Source organism: Hirundo rustica, chromosome 27, assembly GCF_015227805.2.
Source record: "Hirundo rustica isolate bHirRus1 chromosome 27, bHirRus1.pri.v3, whole genome shotgun sequence".
Lineage (NCBI taxonomy): Eukaryota > Metazoa > Chordata > Aves > Passeriformes > Hirundinidae > Hirundo > Hirundo rustica.
Genome location: NC_053476.1, coordinates 4,884,731 through 4,908,952, shown reverse-complemented (window position 1 = coordinate 4,908,952; position 24,222 = coordinate 4,884,731). Strand labels below are relative to the sequence as shown.

The 24,222-nt window shown below is 54.6% G+C and overlaps 1 protein-coding gene across 2 annotated transcripts; it reads right to left on the bottom strand.

Moving 5' to 3' along the window:
• Nucleotides 1–1,165: 1,165 nt before the first annotated feature.
• ZNF652 (zinc finger protein 652) lies at nt 1,166–20,867 on the bottom strand. Of its 2 annotated transcripts, XR_009208517.1 has the most exons (7): nt 20,805–20,867; nt 10,193–11,226; nt 6,311–6,458; nt 5,233–5,348; nt 3,895–4,039; nt 1,900–3,134; nt 1,166–1,809 (listed from the first exon to the last, which is right to left on the bottom strand). XR_009208517.1 is itself a non-coding variant. In XM_040087238.2 (6 exons), the coding sequence occupies exons 2-6, from the start codon at nt 11,060–11,062 to the stop codon at nt 2,674–2,676; spliced, it is 1,740 nt and encodes a 579-aa protein (XP_039943172.1). In that variant the 5' UTR covers nt 11,063–11,226; nt 20,805–20,867; the 3' UTR covers nt 1,166–2,673. The 2 variants fall into 2 exon arrangements, 1 of the variants encoding a protein (XP_039943172.1); XM_040087238.2 differs by having other exon boundaries at nt 1,166–3,134.
• Nucleotides 20,868–24,222: the final 3,355 nt, after the last annotated feature.

Here is a 24,222-nt window from a genome sequence, read left to right as displayed (position 1 = left end):
CATCCAGGGAGGAGAAAAAGCCAGCTTTGTCCCAGGGGAGAATTCCGCCTTTTCTGGCTAAAAATGAATCCCAGAACTCCAGGACCGGGCTGGAATTCCCCCCTCGGGGATCTCCGGGTGCGGAATTTCCTGGGATTGGGGTGGGAAGAGCTGCGGGAAGAGGAGGAATTCCCAGGAAAACGGGAGCCGCCGGGGAGAATTCCTGGATGCAACCTGAGGGAGCTCCGTGGAATCGCAGCCCTTGGAATGGGGCCATTCCCACGGGAGCGGCTCCAGCCTCTCACCCTGCACCTGGACTGGCCCAAAATCCGCGATTCTGGCCCTAAAAACCCTCCTGGATCGCTGGGATGGAACAGCCAGGGCCGGGGAACGGCTGCATCCCAAAAACCGGGCAGGAGCTCCCAGGAATTCCGGGAATTCTCTGATCCCACTGCATTCCCCTCTCCAGGAATTCCCCAAATCCGGATTCACCCCCGAATTCCCCGATCCCATGGAAAGCCACCAAACCAAATCCTGGCTGACTCCTTCCCTTCCCGCTGCTGGCAGATCCTGATTTTTTCCTGGACTCCCCATTCCCGAATTTCTGGAATTTCCCGGAGCGAGATCTCCATCCCAGTAAAATTCCCGCCCGTTCCTTCCTGAACTCACATCCCGCAGGAATATCTGACCCCGGGCCAAAGAGAAACCGGGAAAAGGGGAATAAATTTAAAAAAAAATCACAAAAATAACAACAAAAAAGGCCTAAAAAAGAAACCAAATCCAGGGATCAAATCCAGGGATCAAATCCAGGGATCAAATCCAGGGATCGCCTCCGGGTCTGGGAGGATTTTCCAGATTTTCCAGAGAATTCTGGGTTGGTTTTGTTGTTTTGTTTTTTTTTTTCCTCTCTTCTCCGAAGCACCTTGGAGTGGGGATTGGGGAATTTGGGAAAAGCATCTCCGAGGAATCACATTCGGGCTGATTATAAAAATTTCTCTATTGTACAACAGAGGTGCAGCTACACTGAAAAAAATTACACCGTTTATGGAAATACAATTATTATTATTATTATTATTAATTATTATCATCAAATTTTTTTGCCTTTTTTTCGGTTTTGTTTTGTTTTAGAAACAGACTCTACTAAATAGGATCTATACAAAAAAACCCTCTAAAATAATTTCTGTAGTAAAATAAAGAAGTGTGTTAGGAGAGCTACACAAAAAAAAAAAAAAAGTTTTTTGGGTTTTTTTTTTTTTTCCTTTTTTTTCCGCTTTTTTTATTTTTCTTTTCTGGAGGAACGCTCCGGGCTCGGGGTGCTGAAAGGAATCATTACGTACACAGTGATCATTAATGCTCTGTATTAATTAACTCACAGCCTTTCCCATTAGTACAAAGAGCCCCGCGCCCGCCTCCTCTTTGAGGAGGGGGCCGGGATATAAAAGCCAAGCAAACCTCGTCAGCTGATAGGAAATTAGAAAATTCCAGCGGGCTCGGGAGCTGGGCTTTAGAAAAAGTCACCGGGAAAACACAAATTTGGGGGATTTCAGTCCTGGGGGCTCCTGGGGAGGGGCTGGGGCAGGAGCGGGGAGAGGGCGGATCCAAAGGGGGATCCTGGATCCCAAAGGGGGATCCCAAAGGGGGATCCTGGATCCCAGACCCAGATCCCAAAGCTGGCTCCCAGATCGGATCCCAGACCCCGGAGCGTGTGTCAGTCACTGTGGCTGTGCCGGCCTTGTCCTGGGGCCACCGGGAGCCATCGCCGTGGTTCAGGGGCTGGATCCCATCCCACATCCCAAACCTGGGTCCCAGATCAGATCCCAGACCCCAAACCTGGGTCCCAGATCGGATCCCAGACCCCAAACCTGGGTCCCAGATCAGATCCTACATCCAAACCTGGGTCCCAGGTCCCAGACCCCAAACCTGGGTCCCAGATCAGATCCCAGACCCCAAACCTGGGTCCCAGATCCGATCCCAGATCCCAAACCTGGGTCCCAGATCCGATCCCAGCCCCCAAACCTGGATCCCAGCCCCCAAACCTGGATCCCAGGCCGCGTCACTCAGCGGCTGTCCCTTTCCTCGTCCGGGAGCCGTCGGTGCAGCCGTGGGGCTCAGGGCATCGCCCCTGGATCCCGGATTCCCAAAGCCGCTCCGCCAGTGTGGCTGCGCTGCCCTTGTCCAGGTGCCGCAGGAATCTGTCGGTGCCACCGTGGCTCAGGGCGTCGCTCCCATCCCGGATCCCGGATTCCCAAACCTGCTCCGTCAGTGTGGCTGCGCCGCCCTTGTCCAGGTGCTGCAGGGAGCCATTGGCGGTGCCGTGGGGCTCAGGGCATCGCTCCTGGATCCCAGATTCCCAAGCTCTCTCTGTCAGTGTGGCCGTGCCGCCCTTGTCCAGGTGTCGCAGGAATCCATTGGCGGTGCCGTGGGGCTCAGGGCGTCGCTCCCATCCCGGATCCCGGATTCCCAAGCTCTCTCTGTCAGTGCGGCTGCGCCGCGCCGCCCTTGTCCAGGTGCCGCAGGAATCCATTGGCGGTGCCGTGGGGCTCAGGGCATCGCTCCTGGATCCCAGATTCCCAAACTCTCTCTGTCAGTGTGGCTGCGCCGCCCTTGTCCAGGTGCCGCAGGAATCCATTGGCGGTGCCGTGGGGCTCAGGGCGTCGCTCCCATCCCGGATCCCGGATTCCCAAACCCTTTCCGTCAGTGTGGCTGCGCCGCGCCGCCCTTGTCCAGGTGCCGCAGGAAGCCGTCGGCGGCGCCGTGCCCGTGGTGCCCGCGGTGGTTGGGCGGCTCGCTCTTGAAGAGGGCGGGCGGCGGCGGCAGGTGCGGCGCGGGCAGGTGCTGCGCGTGGTGCCCGGGGTGCCCGTGGGGCGGCAGCGCCAGGGGGCCGTAGGGGTGCGGGACAGGGCGCGGCGCGGGCGGGGGGCACGGGCACGGGCAGGGCGCGGCCGAGGGGCCGGGAGGCGGCGGCGCGGGGCCGGGCCCGGTGAGGCGGAAGCATTTCTCCTTGTGCGCCTTGAGCATGTTGGAGAAGCGGAAGCGCTGCCCGCACACGTCGCACGGGTACGGCTTCTCGCCCGTGTGCGTGCGCCGGTGCCGCTTCATGTTGGGCCGGCTGGTGAAGCTCTTGCCGCAGATCTCGCAGATGAACGGCTTCTCCCCTGCCCGGAGCGCACGGAGGAGAGGATCCCTCAGCCGCGGAGAGGACGCGGGAAAATCCCCTGATCCCTGGGGGAAACCCTGGGAAAATCCCCTGATCCCTGGGGGAATCCTTGGAAACATCCCCTGATCCCTGGGGGAATCCTTGGAAACATCCCCTGATCCCTGGGGGAAACCCTGGGAAAATCCCCTGATCCCTGGGGGAAACCCTTGGAAGAATCTCCTGATTCCCGGGGGAACCCCTGGAAAAATCCCTTCATCCATGGGAGAAACCCTGGAAAAATCCCTTCATCCCTGGGAGAACCCTTGGAAAAATCCCTTCATCCCTGGGAGAAACCCTGGAAAAATCCCTTCATCCCTGGGAGAAACCCTGGAAAAATCCCTTCATCCATGGAGAACCCTTGGAAAAGTTCCCTTATCCATGGAGAACCCCTGGAGAAATCCCCTCGTCCCTGGGGAAACACGCCTGCCCTTGGGGATCGAGGGGTGCTCAGGAAATCCTGGCTCCCCTCGGGATCCGGGGCAGGAGATTCCAGCCAGGAGCTCCTCCAGACCCCAAAACCTCCCGGAAATCATTCCCATTTCCCCCCACAGGGGAACCCCAGTGAAGATTTTTACACCACAAAGGAACAGATCCAAGGCAAGGAATCGACTTCTCCCGGCCGATTTTCCAGCTGGAGAACACCCCTGACCCCAAATCCCGTGGGAATCCCGTGGGAATCCCGAGGGAATCCCGAGGGAATCCCCTCTCCGGCCCCTTACCGGTGTGGGTTTTCATGTGCTCGTCGAAATACTGCTTCATGTTGAAGTCCTTGCCGCACCACTGGCACATGAACTGCTTGTGCCCGATGTGGATGCTCATGTGCGAGCGCAGCTGGTACTTGTACTGGAACCTCTCGTCGCAGTTCTGCCGGGAGAAAAAACCGGAAAAAACCCGGGAATTTTGGGGATTCGGGGAGCTGGGAGCGAGCCCCGGAGGGGATGGGCGGAAAGACCTCGAGAAAAGGAGGGATTGGGATGATTTAGTGAGGGTTGGAAACGGCTGGAATTGGGTGGGGAAAGATGGGACCGCGTGGGGAGAGCTGGAATTGGGTGGGAAAAGCTGCAATTGGGTGGGAAAAGCTGCAATTGGAGGGAGGGAAAGCTGGAATTACATGGGGAAAGATGAAACTGGAGGGAGGGGAAGCTGGAATTGCTGGGGAAAGCTGGAATTGCTGGGGTTATCCCAGCAGAAAAGGGTTTCTGTGGACGTGGAGCTGCCCGCTCTCTCTCCACTAGAGGACTCTGCCTCCCTCCAAACCAGCTCCTCACGGCCCTTCCCGGCTCTTTTAGGGAATTTCTATCCTTGGAATTCTCGTTCCCAAGCCTGCACCGCCACGGTTTCCTCTCCCAGCCCCGATTCCCCTCAGGATTCCCAAAAATTTCCCCAACGGGTGGGGAGAGCTTCTCTGCTCCAGGTACTGGGAGTCTGTGCCAGCCCCTTCCCAGGGGAATCACAGCCCCAAACTCCCAGGAATTTAGATTTGGATCAGGCTTTGGTGTGGAGGGAAAACTGGGACTGAGATCCCTTTTCCAGTGGGAGGAACACAAGTAAATCCATCTGTGCTGGGATCAGCGCTCGCCTATTGCTCCGCACGGAGAATTCCCAACATCTGACAAAATTGCCTTTAATTTCCACACCAGCCCAATCCCATTCCCACTATCCCGAGAACATTCCCATGGATTTATCTCATGGATTTACCCCCTCAATACTTCCACAGAGCCCTGAGGATTCCCCCTGAGGAGGGATCTGTGCTGGGATCACAAATTCCCAAACTCCGCTGAAACCGCGCCTCATCCCCAGCCCATCCAAGGCCATTCCTGCTATCCTGCGAGTGTTCCCATGGATTTATCCCAGGGATTTATCCCAGGGATTTAACCCCTCAGTCCCTCCAGAAACCCCTGAGGAGGGATCTGTCCTGGGATCGCCCCTGGGCGATTCCGACTCCCAAACTCTGATCAGCTGCCCCCCATGCCCAGCCCGTCCCAGGCCATTCCCGCTATCCCGGGAGCGTTCCCATGGATTTATCCCGTGGATTCTCCCGGGAGCCGCCGCCTCACCTCGCAGCGGAAGGGCTTCTCCCCGGAGTGCTGCAGGGAATGCACCTTGAGGGACATGCTGCGCTTGAAGGACTTGCCGCAGGTCTCGCAGGTGAAGGGCATGTCCTTCGTGTGGGCTGCAGCAGAAATAGTAAAAATAAAAATAAAAATAAAAATAAAAATAAAAATAAAAATAAAAATAAAAATAAAAATTGAGGGGGGAGTGTCGCAGAGAGGGGAAATCCAGGGAAAACGGGGCTTGGGAGAGACGTTCCCGGAAATTCCAGGTGGGGAAAGAAACGGTTCCTGGCTGGTGCCGTGCTCACACTCGGAGCTTCTCGCTGCTCAACACCGCGGATTTTGTGCCAAGAATGAGCTCTGGGATTGGCTGGCTCTCATGGGATCCCAAAATTTTGGGAGCAATCCAGGGAAAATGGGGGTTTCCCCTACCTATTTCAATTTCTCCTGATTATTTTACTTTTCCCTGACTATTTCACTTTTCCCTGACTGTTCCAGACTTCCCTAACTATTTCATTTTTCCCTATTTCAGAGTTCCCTGACTATTCCACATTTCCCTATTTCACTTTTCCCTATCCCAGATTCCCCTGACTATTTAACTTTTCCCTATTTCAGATTTCCCTGACTATTCCACATTTCCCTGACTATTTCACTTTTCCCTATTTCAGAGTTCCCTGACTATCCCAGATTTCCCTGTTCCACATTTCCCTATTTCACTTTTCCCCGTCCCAGATTCCCCTATTTCACTTTTCCCTAACTATTCCAGATTCCCCTGATTATTTCACTTTTCCCTGTCCCAGATTCCCCTGACTATTTCACTTTTCCCTATTTCACTTTTCCCTATTTCACTTCTCCCTATTCCAGATTCCCCTGACTCTTTCACTTTTCCCTGACTATTTCACTTTTCCCCAATCCCAGATTCCCCTGACTATTCTGGATTTCCCTATTTCACTTTTCCCTATTTCAGATTCCCCTGACCATCCCAGATTTCCCTATCCCAGATTCCCCTGACTCTTTCACTTTTCCCAGTCCCAGATTCCCCCAGCCGAAGCCCGGCCCTGGGTCCCCTGCGGCCACTCACCGACCATGTGTTTGCGCACGTGGGCCATGGTGTAGAACTTCTTCTCGCAGATCTCGCAGGAGAACTTCTTCTCGGCGTAGCCGTGCACGATCTTGATGTGCTCGTGGAGGGACCAGAGCTTCTTGAAGGATTTGTTGCAGGACACGCACTGGGATGGACACAGAGCGGGACCGGCGTGAGCGGGACCGGGGTGGGGTTTGGCAGATCCGGTTTGGCCCCAGCAGGAACAGGTGGAAAAGGTGGAAGAGGTGGAAAAGGTGGAAAAGGTGGAAAAGGGGCCCGGGAATGAGGATTTTGGGATTTGCTGCTGAGGGGAAGGGAGCGGAGGCACCGCCGGTGTGCCGGTGCCTCCTGATCCCAAAAATCCAACAGCACGAGGGCACAGCACAGGCCCTGGAGCTGCTGGGCTGGGAGGATCCAAACCCTGGAGAGGGAAAAATCCAAACCCTGGAGAGGGAAGGACCCAAAGCCTTGGAGAGGGAAGGACCCAAAGCCTTGGAGTGGGAAAAAGCCAAAGCCTTGGAAAGGGAAGGATCCAAACCCTTGGAGAGGGAAGGATCCAAATGTCTTCAGTGAGAAGGATCCAAACCCTTGGAGCAGAAAGCATCCAGACCCTTGGAGTGGAAAGAATCCAGACCCTTGGAGTGGAAAGAATCCAAACTCTTGGAGAGGGAAGGATCCAAACCCGTGGTGCAGGAAAAATCCAAACCCTTGGAGAGGGAAAAATCCAAACATTTTCAGTGAGAAGGATCCAAACCCTTGACGCAGAAAGAACCCAGACACTCAGAACGGGAAAATCCAAACTCCTGGAGAGGGAAGAACCCAGCAGAGCTGGAAGAGGCAGAAACTTAAAATCCCAAAGCCTCATCCAGCCCTTCCTGCCCCCAAATCCAGGTGTGGCCAGTCCAGGCTCTCCCATCCCATGGGATCTCCATGGAAAGCAGCTCCCATCCCATGGGATCTCCATGGAAAGCAGCTCCCATCCCATGGGATCTCCATGGAAAGCAGCTCCCATCCCGTGGGATCTCCATGGAAAGCTGGATCTCCATGGAAAGCAGCTCCCATCCCATGGGATCTTCATGAAAAGCAGCTCCCATCCCATTGGACACTCCGGGATCAGCTCCTGGAGCAAATCCAGCCATCAGCTCCCCCCGCGGTGCTCTCTTCATTAATTGATAAATTAATTACTTCATTCTTCGTTAACGGTACCACTGGAGGTCCAAAGTGACACTGGAATGTGAGGATTCCTTCCCAAAACTCCTGTGGAATGTCCAGGAAATCAGCAGCCCCACCCCGAGGATTTCAGGCAGCTCCTCCTTTTCCCAGCAGCTCTTCCCAAAATCTTCATTTAAAAAATCCGTGCCCACTGTGGGAATTCCAGCTGGAAACCAAATCATCTTCACCTCGGAGGGCACAGGGAGGAATCGTGCCTCGTTTGGGGAGGTGTTTTGGATGTTTGGGAGTTTTTTGGGGATATCTCCACTTCCCGGCCGCATCAATTCCCACACCGTCCCCATCAGTCAGAAGGGCCAGGTGCTGATTAATTACAAATTAACCAATTCTGCTCATTTGGGTCGTTTCTCCTCCGCTTCCAAGGGGCTGGAATCTCCACAGGTCTGGGAATTGGGGCTGGAATCTCCGCAGGTTTGGGAATTGGGGCTGGAATCTCCGCATGTTTGGGAATTGGGGCTGGAATCTCTGCAGGTTTGGGAATTGGGGCTGGAATCTCCCCAGGTCTGGGAATTGGGGCTGGAATCTCCGCAGGTCTGGGAACTGGGGCTGGAATCTCCACAGGTTTGGGAATTGGGGCTGGAATCTCCACAGGTCTGGGAATTGGGGCTGGAATCTCTGCAGGTTTGGGAATTGGGGCTGGAATCTCCGCAGGTTTGGGAACTGGGGCTGGAATCTCCGCAGGTCTGGGAATTGGGACTGGAATCTCCGCAGGTTTGGGAATTCCGGCGCAGGCACCCAGCGCAGGCTCTGCCCCCACAGCACCTGCTGGGATTCCCCTCTTGGGAGGGGGGAAGAAATAATTCCTAGGGTGCAGAGAAATCCCAGGGAATGAGCCCAAACCCTGGGATTTACAGTGAAAGGAGCCCTTGGAGTCCACAACAGAATTGAGGATAAAATAAATAAAACACCGGCACTGAGAGGAACCACACAGAGCCCGAGGCGACGACGGAGATCCGGTGCTGACTGTGACGGAGGGAAAAGCAGGAATTACCTGGAAAAACGGATTTATTCCACCCCCGGGATGAAAAACTGGGAGCAGCCAGCCTTGATTTTCGTTTCTATCCAATATTAAAGGTTTTTTATTCCAGGACAAAGCTCCCCCTTGGGGCATTTAACCCTGAATTAAGGAAAATTTTAGTTTTCCCCTCAATCCTATTGGCAGCTGGAATAAAAACACATCAACAGGCAGCTGGAAAATGCATCCCAAAGGTCGGGACAGAACGGGAATTGCTGGATTTGTTCTTGGATGTTGAGGACTTGAAGGTGGCTCTCAGTGCTGCTGGCACTGGGAAGTTTCTGCACCAGATTCCTCTGGATTTAAACCATTATTTCTATAGTTTCTCCTTTTCCTATCACTTTTGGACACATATTTCTCCATCTGATGTGTTCAAAATACTCAGGAATTCACGCTTACATTTTAATTCCTACTTTAATGCCTTTATTTTTTAATTCCTGCCAAGATTTTATGCAGTGAACGAACGCCCTGCGTGCTGGGGCATCTCTTAAATTCCCATTTAAATGATCCCTGCTGCACTGAACTTTAAAAAGATTTCTTTCAAAAGCTGCAAAAAATTAACTTTGTATTAAAAAAATCCTTCCTTGAGCTGAACCACAAGGAAAAAAAAAAAACAAAAAACAAAACCAAAACCAGCCCAGAGTTACACTGAGCTGGGAAAAGAGAAATTACAATAAATATCCCACATCTCCCACACAGTGGGAGCTCAGGATCAACCCAGTTCAGCACTGAAAGCAAACAAACTACAAAAAATCTTCAATTATTGTGCTCAAACTCTCACACACACACACAAAAAAAACCCCTCCTCACCCTGCAAATTCCAGCTGCCCAAAAATCCAACCGGAGCCGCCGCTGCTGGGAGGATTCAGGGGGAGGTGGGTGAAAAGGAGGCCAAAAAAAGCAGATTTTGGGGTGCCCAGGTCCCCGGCACAAACCCCAGAGGGATCAGAAACTCCGGAGCTCTTCCCACAGCTCCCAAAACTTCCCTGCAGAGCTGGGGGAAACTAGAGCTGCCGGGGAGGAAAAGAAAACCCAGAGATTTTTGTGTCTCCAGGGAAATTTGCTGGGGTTTCCTGGCAGGCTCGGGGTGCAGCTGCTGAATTCCAGCCCTTCAGAAGCGCTCTGGGAATTCCCTTTGTCTCGTGGTCTCAGCGGGGTTTAAATCCTGTTTTAAGCCCAGCTCCGATCCTGCCTCTCTGGGATCTCAGAGATTTCCCATTCCAGGGAGCCCCTGGAATTCTGCTGCCCCTGGAAACCTCGCCTGGCCACGCTGTGGGACTGCGTCCCCCAACACCGGGACCCCAGGAATTCTAAACTCAGCAAGAGCTGCGGGTGCTCAGCAGCAGGAGGAGGAGGATTTACCACAGAATTCAGGATTTCGGGACCGCTCACTCTGGATTCTGACCCTGCTAACGGAGCTCCGTGCTCCCAACTCGCAGCTTACTCCTGGAGTAACTGCTCAGAGCAGCTGAGCGCTCTTTTCCCTGCCACTCCCTCCTTTTGGGAGACCCCAAAACGCGGGATAAGGCAGAGCCCGGGCCCGGCTCAGCGCCTGGGGCGTGAAAAAACAGCATTTTTTTATTTTTTCCCCCGTGAAGCGTCCGCCAGCCGGATCCAGGGCGAGCAGGACCTACCTGGATGTTTTTCTCACAGTCAGTTTGCTGGTGGAGGGACAGCTCGCTCTCCAGCACAAACTTCTTCCCACACTTGTCGCAGATCTGCATCCGCCTGTGGGTGACGTTCATGTGCTTCTCCAGGTACCAGCGCGTGTTGAACACCCTGGGGCACTTCTCACAGGTCAGAGTCTCCTTCTCCTCGCACTTGGATTTCTGCACGGGCGCCTTGGGCTCCTTGGCGGCTTTCTTCTTGCGCCGGGGGGGCTCGGCGCTCTTCCTGCGGCCCCGCGTCGCTCGGGGCGCCGGGGAGGCGGCGGCGGCCGCGGCCGCTCTCCTGCTTCTCCTCTGGCCAACGCTGACCTTCTCCGCCCTCTTCTCCTTCTTCTTCTGCCTCTCGATCTCCTCGTAATCGTTGCTGTCCTCCGTGGCCTCCCCGCCGCTGTCGCCCTCCTCCTCCTCCTCCTCCTCCTCGCTGCTGCTGCTCTTGAGGACAGCGGTCTCTTTGGACTGCGAGGGGACGCCCTTCTCCCCTTTGGACACATTTAAGGTTTGGTTGTTAAGGTTTACCTCCACTATTATCTGCTCCCTTTTGTAAGTCACTTCATCTTCCTCCTCCTCCTCGTCCTCCTCCTCCTCGGAGTCGTCCGAGTTTTCCCTGTCCTCCTTCACGGCCCGCACCTCTCCTGCGGCTCTGCCCTCCCTGAAGAAGGGCTGCTCCTCCCTCTCGTGGAGGCGGCCTTTGCCGTCCGCCAGCGCCGGGAAGGGGCTCCCGGACTCCCTCTTGTACGCCTTGGTGGACAGGTCCAGCTCCTGGCCGGGGTAGAAGGCGGGCGGCCCCTCCTGCGCCATGCCGGCCCCGGGGGGCTCCCCCTCGGCTGCCTGGCTCATCTGGGGGGGCTCATGGGGCTCCCTCGGGCGCGGGGCGGCTGCTCCGGCCCGGCGCCTCTTCCATCGGAGCCCGGCGGCGTCGCGGCAGTCCTGGCTGGGCTGGGCTGGGGATCACGGCCGGGACAGGGATCTTCTGCAGGAAGCGGAGCCCTCGAGCATCTTATCTGCGAGAGAGAACCGGGGAAAAGGGTCAGGAAAGCGGTGCTGGGATCGGGGAACAGGCGATGGGATCGGGGAATCTGCAATGGGATTGGGGAATCCGCAATGGGATCGGGGAATCCGCAATGGGATCGGGGAATCCGCAATGGGATCGGGGAATCCGCAATGGGATTGGGGAATAGGCAATGGGATTGGGGAATCCGCAATGGGATCGGGGAATCTGCAATGGGATCGGGGAATCCGCAATGGGATTGGGAATCCGTGCTGGGATCGGGGAATCTGTGCTGGGATCGGGGAATCAGCGCTGGAAGCAGGAGATCAGCGCTGGAAGCAGGAAAAAATCACGGGAATTGGGAAACCCCCACAAATATCAGGGGTCGGCACTGGCAGCAGATTCCCGAGGAGTGGAATATTCTCCAGCTGGCACAGATCACCTCCAGCTGCCTCCACGCTGGGACACAACCCTTTCTCTTGGATTTTTGTGGGAGCACTGACGGCCCCACGAACAACAGGGGTCGGGACTGGCAGCGGATTCCCAAGGAGAGGAAATCCAGGAATCCAAGGAAGATCCTCCACCAGGCCGGGAACAACCCAGGGGATGCTGGATTTCGAGGGGGTTGAGGAATTCTTCCTTTGTCTCTCTCTCCCTTTCCCCAGCTCTTTAATCCCCACAATATCTGTTTGCCCATCCACTTTTTCCCTCCCGCGGGTTTTCCAAGCTGGAATTTGCCCGGGACGCCGCCACTTCCTCCTGCAGGAAGAGCCACGTGGTCCCGCACGGACACAAAGCAATCAATCCCTCACATTCGTTTTTAATGGTTTTTTGATTTTTTTCCACCGGGACAATTCCAGTTTGGGAGCTCGGGGATGGCAACAGCAAGCCCAAGGTTTTCGGGCTGGGCTGATGCCATCAGGAACACCCTGGGAATTCCTGAGCTAAACTTGGGATCAGAGGGGGCAGGGAAGGAGAATTGAGGATGGAGATATCCCAGAATGGGATGGAAGGGACACCAAATCCCATCCAGGGACACCAAATCCCATCCAGGGACACCTTCCATGATCCCAGAGTGCTCCAGCCTGGCCCGGGACACTTCCAGGGATGCAGCAGTCACAGCTTCCCTGGGAATTCCATCCCTACCAGGAATTGCTTCCCAATATCCCACCCAACGCTCCTCTCTTCCAGAGATTCCTGTATTATCATTTCCGTTCCACCAGAATTTCACCCCCTCTGGAGTGAATTTTAACTGGGCAGGAGGTGAACCAGCCAGCACCTGAATAATTAACATTAATTATTCACAAGAATAAAGAGAATCTTTGTGAAGCGCCACAATGAAAGGGGAAGAAAGGAAAAATAACCAGTTTGATTACGAACTTCATCAAAACAACTTCTTGAGCAATCCTCCGGGTTTTCCAAACTATTCCTGCCAACATTTCGCCTCTGCTCACTGAAGGGATTTTATGGAAAAAATTAAGAAAGAAAAACCCAAACAAACCTTTTCATCAACAGGTACCAGCTGAAAGCAAGCCCACAGAGGGGTTTGTTCTGAGTTATCAAAGCTGTTTGCTGCAAAAACCACTTCACTCTGCAGCATCAGCGGATGCTGTGGCTTTGAACCTTTCACTGCCGCCCTCGAGGGACCCACAACTTTCAAAACCATTATTTAAATAAAAAGCAAAGCCCTCCTTGGCCATTTAGTACAAACAGCAGCTCTGAAATAGTGCCCTAAAAACGCTCTTAAAACATTTCCCCCTCCTCCCCTTTTAAATTTCTAATCCCAAAGCAGCATTTGAGTATTTTTAATCCCAAAACACCCGAACTTTTTTTGTTGTTGTTTTAAAGGTGATTTTAACTCTATCAAGGCAGATTTTTCCACAGAACAAATTCCAGTCACGCTGCCAAAGGAGAGATGCAGGCCCTGATTAAGATGCAAAAAGGAAACAGAGTTTCAAAGCGATTTTTGATGCTTATCAAGCCCCAAACCTGGGGAATATCTACAGAACGAAAGCGAGCAATCAAAGGTTTGCAAAGCATCCGACATGAAAAGCTCGAACTCTGGAGAAAAAAGAGCACAATTTGCAGACAAAAGAGTGGGTGGAGGAAGCTGGTGAGTGTGTGGGAGCAACTTCACACGAGCTTCTGAAGAAAAACCGCAATTTTTGGTGTTATCGACACTAAAAATAGAGAGATTTGGGCTCGGCTGGGGAGGCCTCGGGCCCGGCCCGAAGGAAAACCAGGAAAAACTGAGGGAAAAGTGGGAGAAAACTGAGGAAAACCAGGATTTTCGGAGAAGGTGAGGATGTGAGGGAAACAGAATTGGAGGAAAAATGAGGGTGTGAGGAAAAACTGAGGAAAAACTGAGGGTGTGAGGGGGGAAACTGACTGAGGGTGTGAGGAGAAATATGAGGAAAAACTGAGGGTGTGAGGGGGGAAACTGACTGAGGGTGTGAGGGAAAACTTAATGAAAAACTGACTGAGGATGTGAGGAGAACTTAGAATTTCAGGCAAGGTTGAGGAAAAACTGAGAGTGTGAGAAAAAAATTAGGAAAAGCTGAGGGTGTGAGGGAAAATTTAACGAAAAACTGATTGAGGGTGTGAGGAAAATTGAGGATGTGAGGAAAAACTGAGGATTTCAGGAAAAGCTGAGGGCGTGAGGAAGTTTTCCCACTGAAACTGTGAAATCTACAGGTCATGTGAATTCTGGAGGGAAAAACCTCAGACTGCACCAGGAAAACACCAGGTGAGGGCTAAAATTGCATTTTTGGGGTGTCCTGTGCAGGAACTGGACTCAATCCTTAAGGGTCCCTTTTTCAGGATATTCCACGATTCCATAAACAGCTCAATAAATTCGCAACATTGCAATAAAAAAAAACTCAATAAACTTTCCCGGTTGGAAGCACAGGTGCCGGGAACAGGCCCAGCCATTCCCAAACAGTGGGAAAACACGTCTGAAGGGAATTATTTCCATTATTTCTCTCAGCCCCCAATCCCTTCTTTCTTTGTGCATCCCCGCTGCTTTAGGTGCTAAAAACGCCCTGAAAATCTGTTTTAAAGTGGGGAAGTTTTATCTCCAGGACCACACCCCGGTGCTTTTGCATTTCCATGGGAAGTGCTGGAGCTGCCCGAGCCCATGGAAATGCAAAACAAATGCAAAATAAATGCAAAACAAAGCGCTGCGTGCTGCCAACGACCTTATTCCCAAACCTCGGGACCCACCTGAGCTGCAAGAGCAGAGCGGAAACCATCAGGAAAATAATCCTGAAAGGGAAACGGGGAAGAGAAATCCCATTTACTGCACCCACCTGCCGCAATTCGGGAACGGGGCACGGCGGCAGGAGGGAGTTTGGGAGCGGCATTCCCAATTTCTGGGAAAAACGGGGAAATCTGAACTCTGCCAGCCCCGAATTCCCTGGGAACAGCTTTTCCAATTCCAAAGAGCCTGGGTCGGGGACACAGGAGGAGAGGAGCGGGTCAATCCTGTAAATTCTGGAATTCCAGGCCTCATCTGACGCTTTTTTCCCCAGCTTTTTTTGTTGTGTGTTCCTGAAATGATCCAAGGGTAGGTCCGGGAGAGGGTAAATCCTGCAAATCCCGGAATTCCAGAGCGTGTTCCTCAGGATGCAGCTCCCACCTCATCCCGCTGCTTTTCCAGCTGCTTTTTTGGCCATTCCCCAAAATAACCAGGGGTGGGTATTTTGCTAACTCAGCAAGCAGAACTTTATTTCATTTCTTTTTTTTTTCTCCTGTCTGGAGCTGGGAATTTACCCCCAAAGTGTTCCACAGGCTCCTGGAAAACCAGATTCCCAAATCCCAGGAAAAAAACATCTTCAAAATCCTGCCACTAAAACAGAAAAAAAAAAAACCCAAAAACCCATAACCAAAAAATACCGTGAGGAAGAAGCTTCAGGCTTTTCCCGTTTTTTTTTCAAGAGGAATGATCTGGCTGCATCCAGATTTTTGGGAGACAAAAAGCTTTTCCAACCAGCGATTCCTGGATTTTTTTTCCAAGCATTATCTCCATGAAAAGATCCATTCCAGAGGTTTCCATTTGGGAATTCAGCATTAAAATCCCTCGGATTTTGCAATAAATTAGGTGGGGTTTTTTAATTGAATCTAATGGAGTTTGAGATTTTACAGCCACAAAGTCAACGGGTTTTGTTTGAAGCAGAAAAAGAATTTTAAATAACTAAGTTCTTTACCCCTCAAATCACAACTCCAGGCCCTTCCCACCACCTGAAATACCTAAAAATCAAAAAGCTGTGGCTGAAGTAGGAAATTCCAGGTATTCCCATCTATTCCTGCATCTTTTAATGCCAAAAAAACCACACTGAAAATAAGATTAAAACAACCCTGGATCGCGTTTCCATTTATCACTTTTTAATCATTATTTGGTCATTTTTAGACAAAAAGAAAAAGCTCTTTTTGACCCCTTAAATTTGTAAAAGTGTCCAAACAGGTGCCAAAATTCCCTTTTTTCCTTTAAAACCTCTTTTTCTCACCCCTCTCTGCCGATGTATCTTGATGAAAATTAAAGCTGTGCTAAGATTTTTATTCAGATTTTATTTCAGTTATGGCACTTCCCATTAAGCATCACTGACCCCGAGGTGCAGGAACGGTGGAAGCCTCAAAAAGGAAATTTGTCATCAAGACCTCTTACCCAAAATTAGCATTTTTCCCCCCAAAGAGGCCCTGGAAATGTCTCAGTGTCCTTGGAAATGCAGAAGAGCAAACGAAGTGTGAATATCCTGCCCCAAAGCCACCTTGGAATTCCCACCTGGACGCTCCCCGGCAGCAAAAATCTCAACTTCAGCAGGATTTTGGCAAAAATTAAGACATTTTTACGCCCAGCCTCCTAAATTAGACTTTTGCAGTGGGTAGAATGGGGAACACGGCTTTCCTTGGCGTTTTCACCTTGACCTTTTTGGGATTTCCCTCCAAAATCCCACAAGAACACCCCTGAAAACTCCGGGTTTGTATCTTTTAGTGGGATTTTAGCAGCTGAATTCCCAAATTCTCCTCAGTGCTGATGGAAAAATCAGCACCAGGAGCTTTCTCAGGTGTCTTTACCTGGAAATTTTTGGGCTCTCCAGCCAAAATCCCATTTAAAAAATCCACCCGCGGCGGGTCCGGTTTCACACCTCCCGGTGGGATTTCACCGCGGAATTCCCGAATTCTCCGGGATCCTCCGGGCTGCTCCATCCTGGCGTGACCCAAATTCCACCGGGCGTTGCCAAAGCTCCGCGCGCCCATCCCCGACCTGCCCTGGCGTCTCCCAATTCCCGATTTATCTCCGGCAATTCCCGCTCTTCCCGAGGCTCCGGAGACGTTCCCACAGCGTTTGTTCTGGGAGCAAAACGTCACCTTTGGGGCAAAAACACGAATCTGGCTTTTGTGATATTGACAGGATGCGGCCGAGCACGTCCGGCTCCACAGGGATTTATCGGGAATGAGATCCCAACAAAACTCCAGCCCCACAGGGATTTATCGGGAATGAGATCCCAACAAAACTCCAGCCCCACAGTGATTTATCGGGAATGAGATCCCAACAAAACTCCAGCCCCACAGGGATTTATCGGGAATGAGATCCCAACAAAACTCCAGCCCCACAGCAATTTATTGGGAATGAGATCCCAACAAAACTCCAGCCCCACAGCGATTTATTGGGAATGAGATCCCACCAAAACTCCAGCTCCATTCAGATTTATCGGGAATGAGATCCCAACAAAACTCCAGCCCCACATGGATTTACTGGGAATGAAATCCCACCAAAACTCCAGCCCCACAGGGATTATTTGGAATGAGTTCCCAACAAAATTCCAGCCCCACATGGATTTACTGGGAATGAGATCCCAATAAAACTCCTCTGGGCAGGGACTGCACCTCTTCGAGTCCCTAAGGGTGCCAGGGCTGGGCTTGGAGACCCAAAATTCCTTGGCTGATCCCAAAAAAACCTTCCTAGGTTTTACAAATCTCAAGCTTAAACCCTCTCCCCACTGATCCTCTGTATTTTATCCCAGTTTTTTCCCAATCCCAGCAGCTCCCCCGCCTCTCCCATCGCCTCCCTAAAACCCACATTTCCAGGGGGGGGAAAAGAAAACATTTCCAAGGGGGGGAAACTCCCATTTCCAGGGGAAAAAAAAAATCCCAAAGAGAGCAGGGCCCAGCAGAAGGTGCTGGAAAAGCTGCTGGGAAATCCTGGGAAAAGTCCCAGTGTGAAACCTCCCGAGGGAAGGGTGTCGGGAAGGGCAGGAATCTCCTCCTGGCACCCGGGGCCCTGCCAGTTTCACTCCCTGTTTGCCAGGAGGGAGGAGCAGCCCACAGAATTCCAGGTCCAAAATCACCCGGAAAACAGCTGGGATTTGGGAATGGGGCACTGCGGGCTCGGGGGTTTTACAGAAACCTTGGGAGAAGGACAGGAATCCTGCGCCCAAATCCGGGGAACACTCCCCGAAAAGGCACAGCTTGGGATGGAGCTTGCATCATTGCTATGGGGAATTGTTTAAAAACAAATTTTAAAAATTTTAAAAAATTAAAATGCTCTTTGAGGTGCCAAATCCACCCCAAACACCCCCTGGGGCCGAGAGATTCCTTAAATTTTGCTCCAACCCAGGAGCTGCTGGAAAGGTTTTTAAGGCCTTGTGTTTACAGCGGGAGCAGCTGGGGATGAGGCACTGGGATCCAAGGAGGAACGGGTTGAAAATGCACATTTTTGGTGGAAAACACTGGAAAAACGGAACCACGTTCCCATGAGGGAGCTCAGGACAGGGCAGGGGGGTCTCACCTGGATCTGCTCTAATATTCAAAGTGCAAAACTTCCCGAGAGTCAAATGAACTTTGCAGAAAAATCCACATTTTCTCCCTAATTACTGAGGGAGAAAACCCCCGAATATTCACATAACAAATCTGTGAAAGGGCAAATGGCACAGATTCAGCAAAATGCAAATGAATGCCGTTCTGAAAAGTAAAATTATCTTTAAAAATCCCTTTTAGAAGGCCTGGATCTTGCAGGGGGGGGAGCAGAGCAGGCAGAAGTTTAGAAAAATAAAGTATTTTATATGCTATAGATAATATAATGTATAGCATATATAATTTTATATATATTTTCTATATATATTAAATCATATGTTAATATATTATATGCAACACATAATATATATAAAATACTATATATTATATATTATATTATATACTATAACTAAACTATTATAAAGCCTATATATATATAACGATTATATACTATCAATAAAATAAACAGAGGTATAAAATATTCTAATATCATAATTATTCACAGAACACTAGAGAAATCTCCCTCTCTTCAGCTTCCTTTCAGTTCTGCCTCTTTATTTTTTTTTAATGGAACCAGGAATAAATTTAATTTTTATTTCCTTTTTGGCCAGGCCCCCTGAGAGCGACACAGAAATAAATAGGTCAGTGAGGAGAGGAGTTTTGTAAGCCTCAGAAATCCACCTGTGCCATCTCAGGTGCGCTCTGGGCACGTCCCTGCTCTTCCTGTTTACTGCAAAAATGCATCTCGGAACCTGGCAATCCTTCCCAAGGTGTTCCCACCTGGAATCTGCTGTGCTGAGCCCCAAAAAAGCCCTGGGATAGATAAAAACTTCCCCTTTTTCGGTGAGGCTGCAGCTCTCGGGGTAAAATCGCTGCATTCCGTGACTCTGGCAGAGAGGAGGAAAGCACAGCACCCCGATATCTTCTATTTGGGGATGATTCTCCCCCTATTCCCACCCTTCCTACAGCACGATCTCCTCTGAAATCCACCCGAAAACATCACTTTCCTCTGAAAACATCACTGAAAAGATCCCTCAGATCATTATTAAATAATAAAGTCAATCAAACCCTTCGCAACTCACAACAATCTCCAACGCCTCTTCTGATCAGAATGTCAGAATCAGAATTCCAAAGGTGTTTTAACAAATAAACCCCGAGCCACAAAACACCCAGGCATGGCCCCAAACCCCCATTCCTGCAGCTCTGAGCTTCCCCTCGCAGAAAATAAAAATAAAAATCAAAACCCAACCCTCAACCCCCCCTGGCAGCCCAGGAAACGCAACTGCTTTATCTGGAAAAAAAATTAAAATAAAAGCCCTCATGAATTTGCACTTTTCTTTCACGCAGCCTCCGCAAAAGCTCTCAGAATTTCTGTCCCTGCTGCCGAGCGTGTACCCAAACGCTGCGATCACATCTGGAATTCCAGCGCTGCCCGCCCGGGGCTCTGCATCCCTCCGGAGCGCAGGAGGTGGAAATTAAAATCCACACAAGCAGCGGAGGAACGCACCTGGCACACAGGTAGGGAGGTGCAGGGGGAAAAGCGGGGGGAGAGCGCTGGGAGGTGAATTATCAGATATGATAAACACGAGGGAGATTATCAGATATCACAGGCACACAAAGCCCTTTTAAAACCCCGCTTGGCAACGCCACAACCCTTTCAAAACCACCTTAAAAAATTTCAATTTTTTAGCACAGACCAGGCAGAAAGAGGGAGAGAAACAGGATAAAACTTCCAGCTGGGAACAACCCAGGTGCTTCCCAATCCTCTTCTCCTCCATCCCCTGCCCACAGCGCTGCCAGCAGAGCCGGGAGGATAAAAAACTCCTTCCTCACATCCCCGCTGCCCGCGGGACCTCCGGGGCTTCCCCCTTCCATCGCTTCCCCCCTGCGACTGAAGGTTTTGGCGTCGTTCTGGTAAAGCCGGGGAGATGCCACCCTCGGCTCTTCCCCTGCACCGGGACACCCAAAGCCGCGCTCAAAAATCACAGCCGAAAAAAAATCCCAACCCCGGGGCGCACGCACCGCCACGCCAGCCGGGAGCGCAGGGAAGGGGAGAACGCCTGAAGGGAAAGGCTGCGAACGAGAGGAACAGCCCCGATTTTACACCCAGAGCGCGGGTACCGGGCACCGCCGCCTGTCCCGGGGCCCCCGTGCGCGGGTGACACGGACCGGGACAGGGCAGGGCCCGAGGGGACACGCTCCAAGCGCAAACCCCAGCCCCGAGCCCGCAGGAATGCTGTCTGCCCTCGGCTTTGCTCCGGGAACTCACCTGCCCTCCCCTCCCCCAGGCAGGTGACACTGCCCGGTGCCCGCGGGGATGGGACACAGAGCCCCGGGCAGAGCCCCGGACCCCGGGCAGAGCTCCGGAGAGAGCCCCGGACCCCGGGCAGAGCCCCCGGGACTTGGGGCTCGAATCGGGGCAGACACCCCCCAGACCCCGGGCACAGCCTCCAACCCCGGGCACAGCCCCCCGACCTGGGGCAGAGCCCCCGGACCGAGCCTCCAAACCCCGAACAGAGCCCCCGGACCCTGAGCAGCACCCGGACCCCGGGCAGAGCCTCCAGCCCCAGGGGAACCCCCCGACCCCGAGCGGAGCCCCTCGGCCTCACCGCTGCCCGCCCGCCCGCGGTTCCCCCGCTGTCCCCGCTCCGCTCCGGGCCCTGAGGCGCCCGTGCCCCGCTCCCCGCGCCGCCCACCGCCGGGCCGGGCCTAGCTCCGCTCGGCTGCGCCGCCAGGCCCCGGGGGGAAGGAAGGAAGGGGGAAGGGGCTCGGCGGCCGCGCGGCCGGCCCCGCACTCACCCAGGCCGGTGCCCTCGGGGCCGCCCCCGCCGCCGTCCATGCCGGGCGGCGCGGGGAGGGGGGGCGCGGGCGGGCGCGGCGGCGGAGGGCGGAGGGCAGCGGCGGCCGGGGCCCCTCCCTCCAGCCGCCTTCGCTCCGGCCCCTCCGCTCGGCCCCCGCGCTCCGGTGGCCGCCGCCGCCGCCGCCGCCTCGGCAGGGGGCCGGCGCTCAAGGCCCAGGCGCTGCCGGCGCGGGCGGGGGGGCGGAAGCGCTCCGCTGCCCCTGGGCCGCCGCCAGCGCTACGTGGCCGCCCGCCGCAGCCGCCGCCGGTCATCGCGGGGCGCGCGCGCGCGGGGCTCGGGTGAAGGGGCGGCGGGGGCGCGCCCCGGTGCGCGGTGGGAGGCGGAGGGGGGATGCGCGCCCTGGCGGCGGGAGCGCGCCCGGGCCGCGGTCTGAAGGGCCGGGAAGGTGCGGGAGCGGGGGGGGGGTGTGGGGGGGGGGGTGAGCGTGTAATAAGTGCGCGTGTGCGGGAGCGCGCGCGGAGGCGGGGAGGGAACGGACCGTGCTAGGCGGGGGGGTGGGGAAAAAAAAAAAAAACAACAACAAAACACACCCCACAGGCCGAGGGGAGCGCGCACGGCGAGTGCGCGCACGGATAACCTGGGGGGAGTTACACACACAGAGGGAGCGGAGCGCGGGAGCGCGCACGGCCGCAGCGGGGTCGCGCACGGGGCGCCCACAGGCCGTGCGGGAAGGGGGGCGGTGCTGTGCGCATGCGCCGCCGGGGGCCGTTCCCGCGCGCCCGCCCCTTTCCCGCCGCTGCTTCACCTGAGGCGGCGGCGCGCGGGGCGCAGGTGAGACGGGGGCGTGTGCGCATGCGCGGCGGGGAGGGGAAGGGGCTCGTTAACCACCGCCGATAATTAACGCCCGTGCCCTAATTAGCGCGGGCAGGTGAGCGAGGGATGCGCGAGGGTGAGGGGCCTCGGCAGGGCCGCACGTTGCTCCGCGCGGGGAATTAGCGAGCCCGCCCTGATTAGCGCAGGCGAGGCTGAGGCGGCCCCGGGCTGAGCCCTCACGGAGCCCCCGGGACTCGCGTGCCCTCGGGGCCGCCCCGGTAAAGCCCCAGATCCTCCTCAGCAGCCGCTCGGTGCCAAAGCCCGCCTCCCAAAGCTCGCTCCGACATTCCTCTCCTTTTAACCAAACTTAACCCGGGTTAAGCCGCGGCTTGGCCGTGCCGCCCCGATGGACGGCAGCCGCGGGAGCGGCGCCTTGGGCAGGTGCCGGCTGTGCGGAGCTGCCGCCGCCTGCCCCGGGCAGCTGCGGAGCCTCGGCCGCGGCCCCGGAACCGCTGTGTGGGAGGGCAGGGCGCTGCTGCGGTCTGCCTTTGGCAAAGCCCTGAAGGCATCGAGCGAGAACAAACCGAGAATGGGGAAGGGCACCGAGCGCTGCCCTCAGCTTCGCGGTCCTTTCCGAAATCCTTCGGGACGCGACCTCTGCCAGTGCTTTGTTCCCTCACCTGGCAAACGCCGGCACCGTTTGCGGAGGGCACCGGATTTGAGATTCTGCCAAAAAAAATCTTGGCGCCCCGGCTCGCCCGGAGTTACAAATGCCAAAATCTGGAGTGTTTGACCCTGCTCTGGGTTCCTGAGCGTAAAAACCCCGGAGCTGAGCTGGGCTCACGGAGGCAAAGTCCAGGAGGGAGCGAAAAGGGCAGGGTGAGCTGGGGAAGGCCCGCGGTGGGATCGGAGCGATGCTCCCCGTTCTCCTCCTCGCCCCGGCTGCTCCCGGAGCAGAAGAGAGCACACTGACCCAGCCCCGCGGGGAGCTGCTGCTGCCTGAGCCGCTCCAGAGCTGTCCCCATGGCGGCTGGATGTGCTCACCTGGGAAAAGAAAACCCTCGGAGTGCCTGGGCACTGCTGCGTGCCATCCCAACGCCCCTGGAGCAGCGCAGCTCCTGAAGGAAAATCAGGGAGGTGCTGGATAACTCAGTGCGTGAGGATGTGCTGGAATTTCCTGCCTTGGAGAGGGAAGGGAGAAGGAGAGCGGAGTTTTTTTGTTGTTGTTCCTTGGGAGGTGACTGCACAAGAAGCAGCCGCGGAGCCCCTTTCCCAAAATTGGGATCTGAGGGACGTGCAGCAAAGGGGCACAGAGGAGGGGCAGAGCCACAGGCACGGCCACCACCGAAGGGATCAATCAGACATCCCTGGATTCCTGGCACCGAGGGGATCAATCAGATATCCCTGTGGAATCAAGGGACCCTGCTCTGGCTGTTCCACAGGGATTTATGGCTGGAATGCTCTGGCAGTGCCGAGCCCTGCAGGCCCACGTGAGCTGGCAGAGAGCTCCGGCCCTGCCTCATCCCCATTCCTGACAGCAGGATCCTCAGGAAAACTCCTGGAGCAGCTCCAGCCCTGCCTCATCCCTATTCCTGACAGCAGGATCCTTGGGAAAGCTCCTGGAGCAGCTCTGGCCCTTCTCCCTGTGCCCGGCGATTTTTGAGGCCTCCAGATGCCTTAGGGATTGAACCAGGCAGGATTTGACACCGTTGGGACAATTTGTCCTTCCCTGAAAGAGAAGAGCCCTCGGAGCTTGGAGGGAAAAGGGGAGAAGAGCCCTTGGAGCCTGGTGCTGCTCAGGGATCCTGGGAAGAGAAGCCGAGGCGCCTCCAGCTCTGCCAGCACCCCGGTTTGTCTCCCACATCTCCTGCTCAGGATGCCCCGGGGCACCAGGAGAGGAAGCAGGAGGGAAACAAAGGGATTTTCCTGCTGGATTCCGCCGCAGGAAGCCCCGGCTGTCCTGGGGAGCCAGCGCCGAGCTCAGGGGCTCTGAGAAGTTCCAGCAGAGGAAATTCCCGTCCCCGTTCTCCTCCTTTCCCGGTTGAAAGGCACAATTAAAGATTAACTGCCTCGAGGAGCGGGGCAGGGCTCACACCCAGCTCCTGGCGCCCGGGGCTGGAGAGCGCTGCGGCCTCTTCCCTTTTTTCCTTGGGATCCTGGGGAACACGGCTGTGCCATCAGAGCCAGCAGCCTCTGCACAAAGCCACCAAAAAATGAAAAATTAAAAATCAAATTTCCCTTTGGCTAGCCTTGGCTTTGTGCTGTTTTGTCCCCAGCCCTGGGCAGGGGGGGCTCGGGGCTCTGCTGTCCCCCGGGAAAAGGGGAAAAGAGGGAAAAGGGAACCCCTGGAAAAGGGAGGAAAGGGGGAAAAAGGAGGAAAAGAGGGAAAAGGGCACCCCTGGAAAAGGAGGAAAAGGCCCTGAGGCAGCTCTGAGGTCGATGCAGGGACTCACCTGGCCTTCACTCCAGGGCATGTCCGCTCCTGGCGCTCCAGCAGCCCGGAATGGGGCGATCCCCAACTCTCACTCCCTGAATTCCCACCTTTTTCCCCCAAACCCCGCCTCACTGAAGCCACCCACAGGCACAAACCTCAGGCCTGGGCG

Bases quoted from the DNA above. Each gene is read 5' to 3' on its own strand.
- ZNF652 (XM_040087238.2), bottom strand. From the start codon at position 11,062: ATGAGCCAGGCAGCCGAGGGGGAGCCCCCCGGGGCCGGCATGGCGCAG. The intron at 6,459-10,192 runs GTAGGTCCTGCT...TGTCCATCCCAG, and splicing joins ACTGTGAGAAAAACATCCAG to TGCGTGTCCTGCAACAAATC. The intron at 5,349-6,310 runs GTGAGTGGCCGC...TTTCTGCTGCAG, and splicing joins CGTGCGCAAACACATGGTCG to CCCACACGAAGGACATGCCC.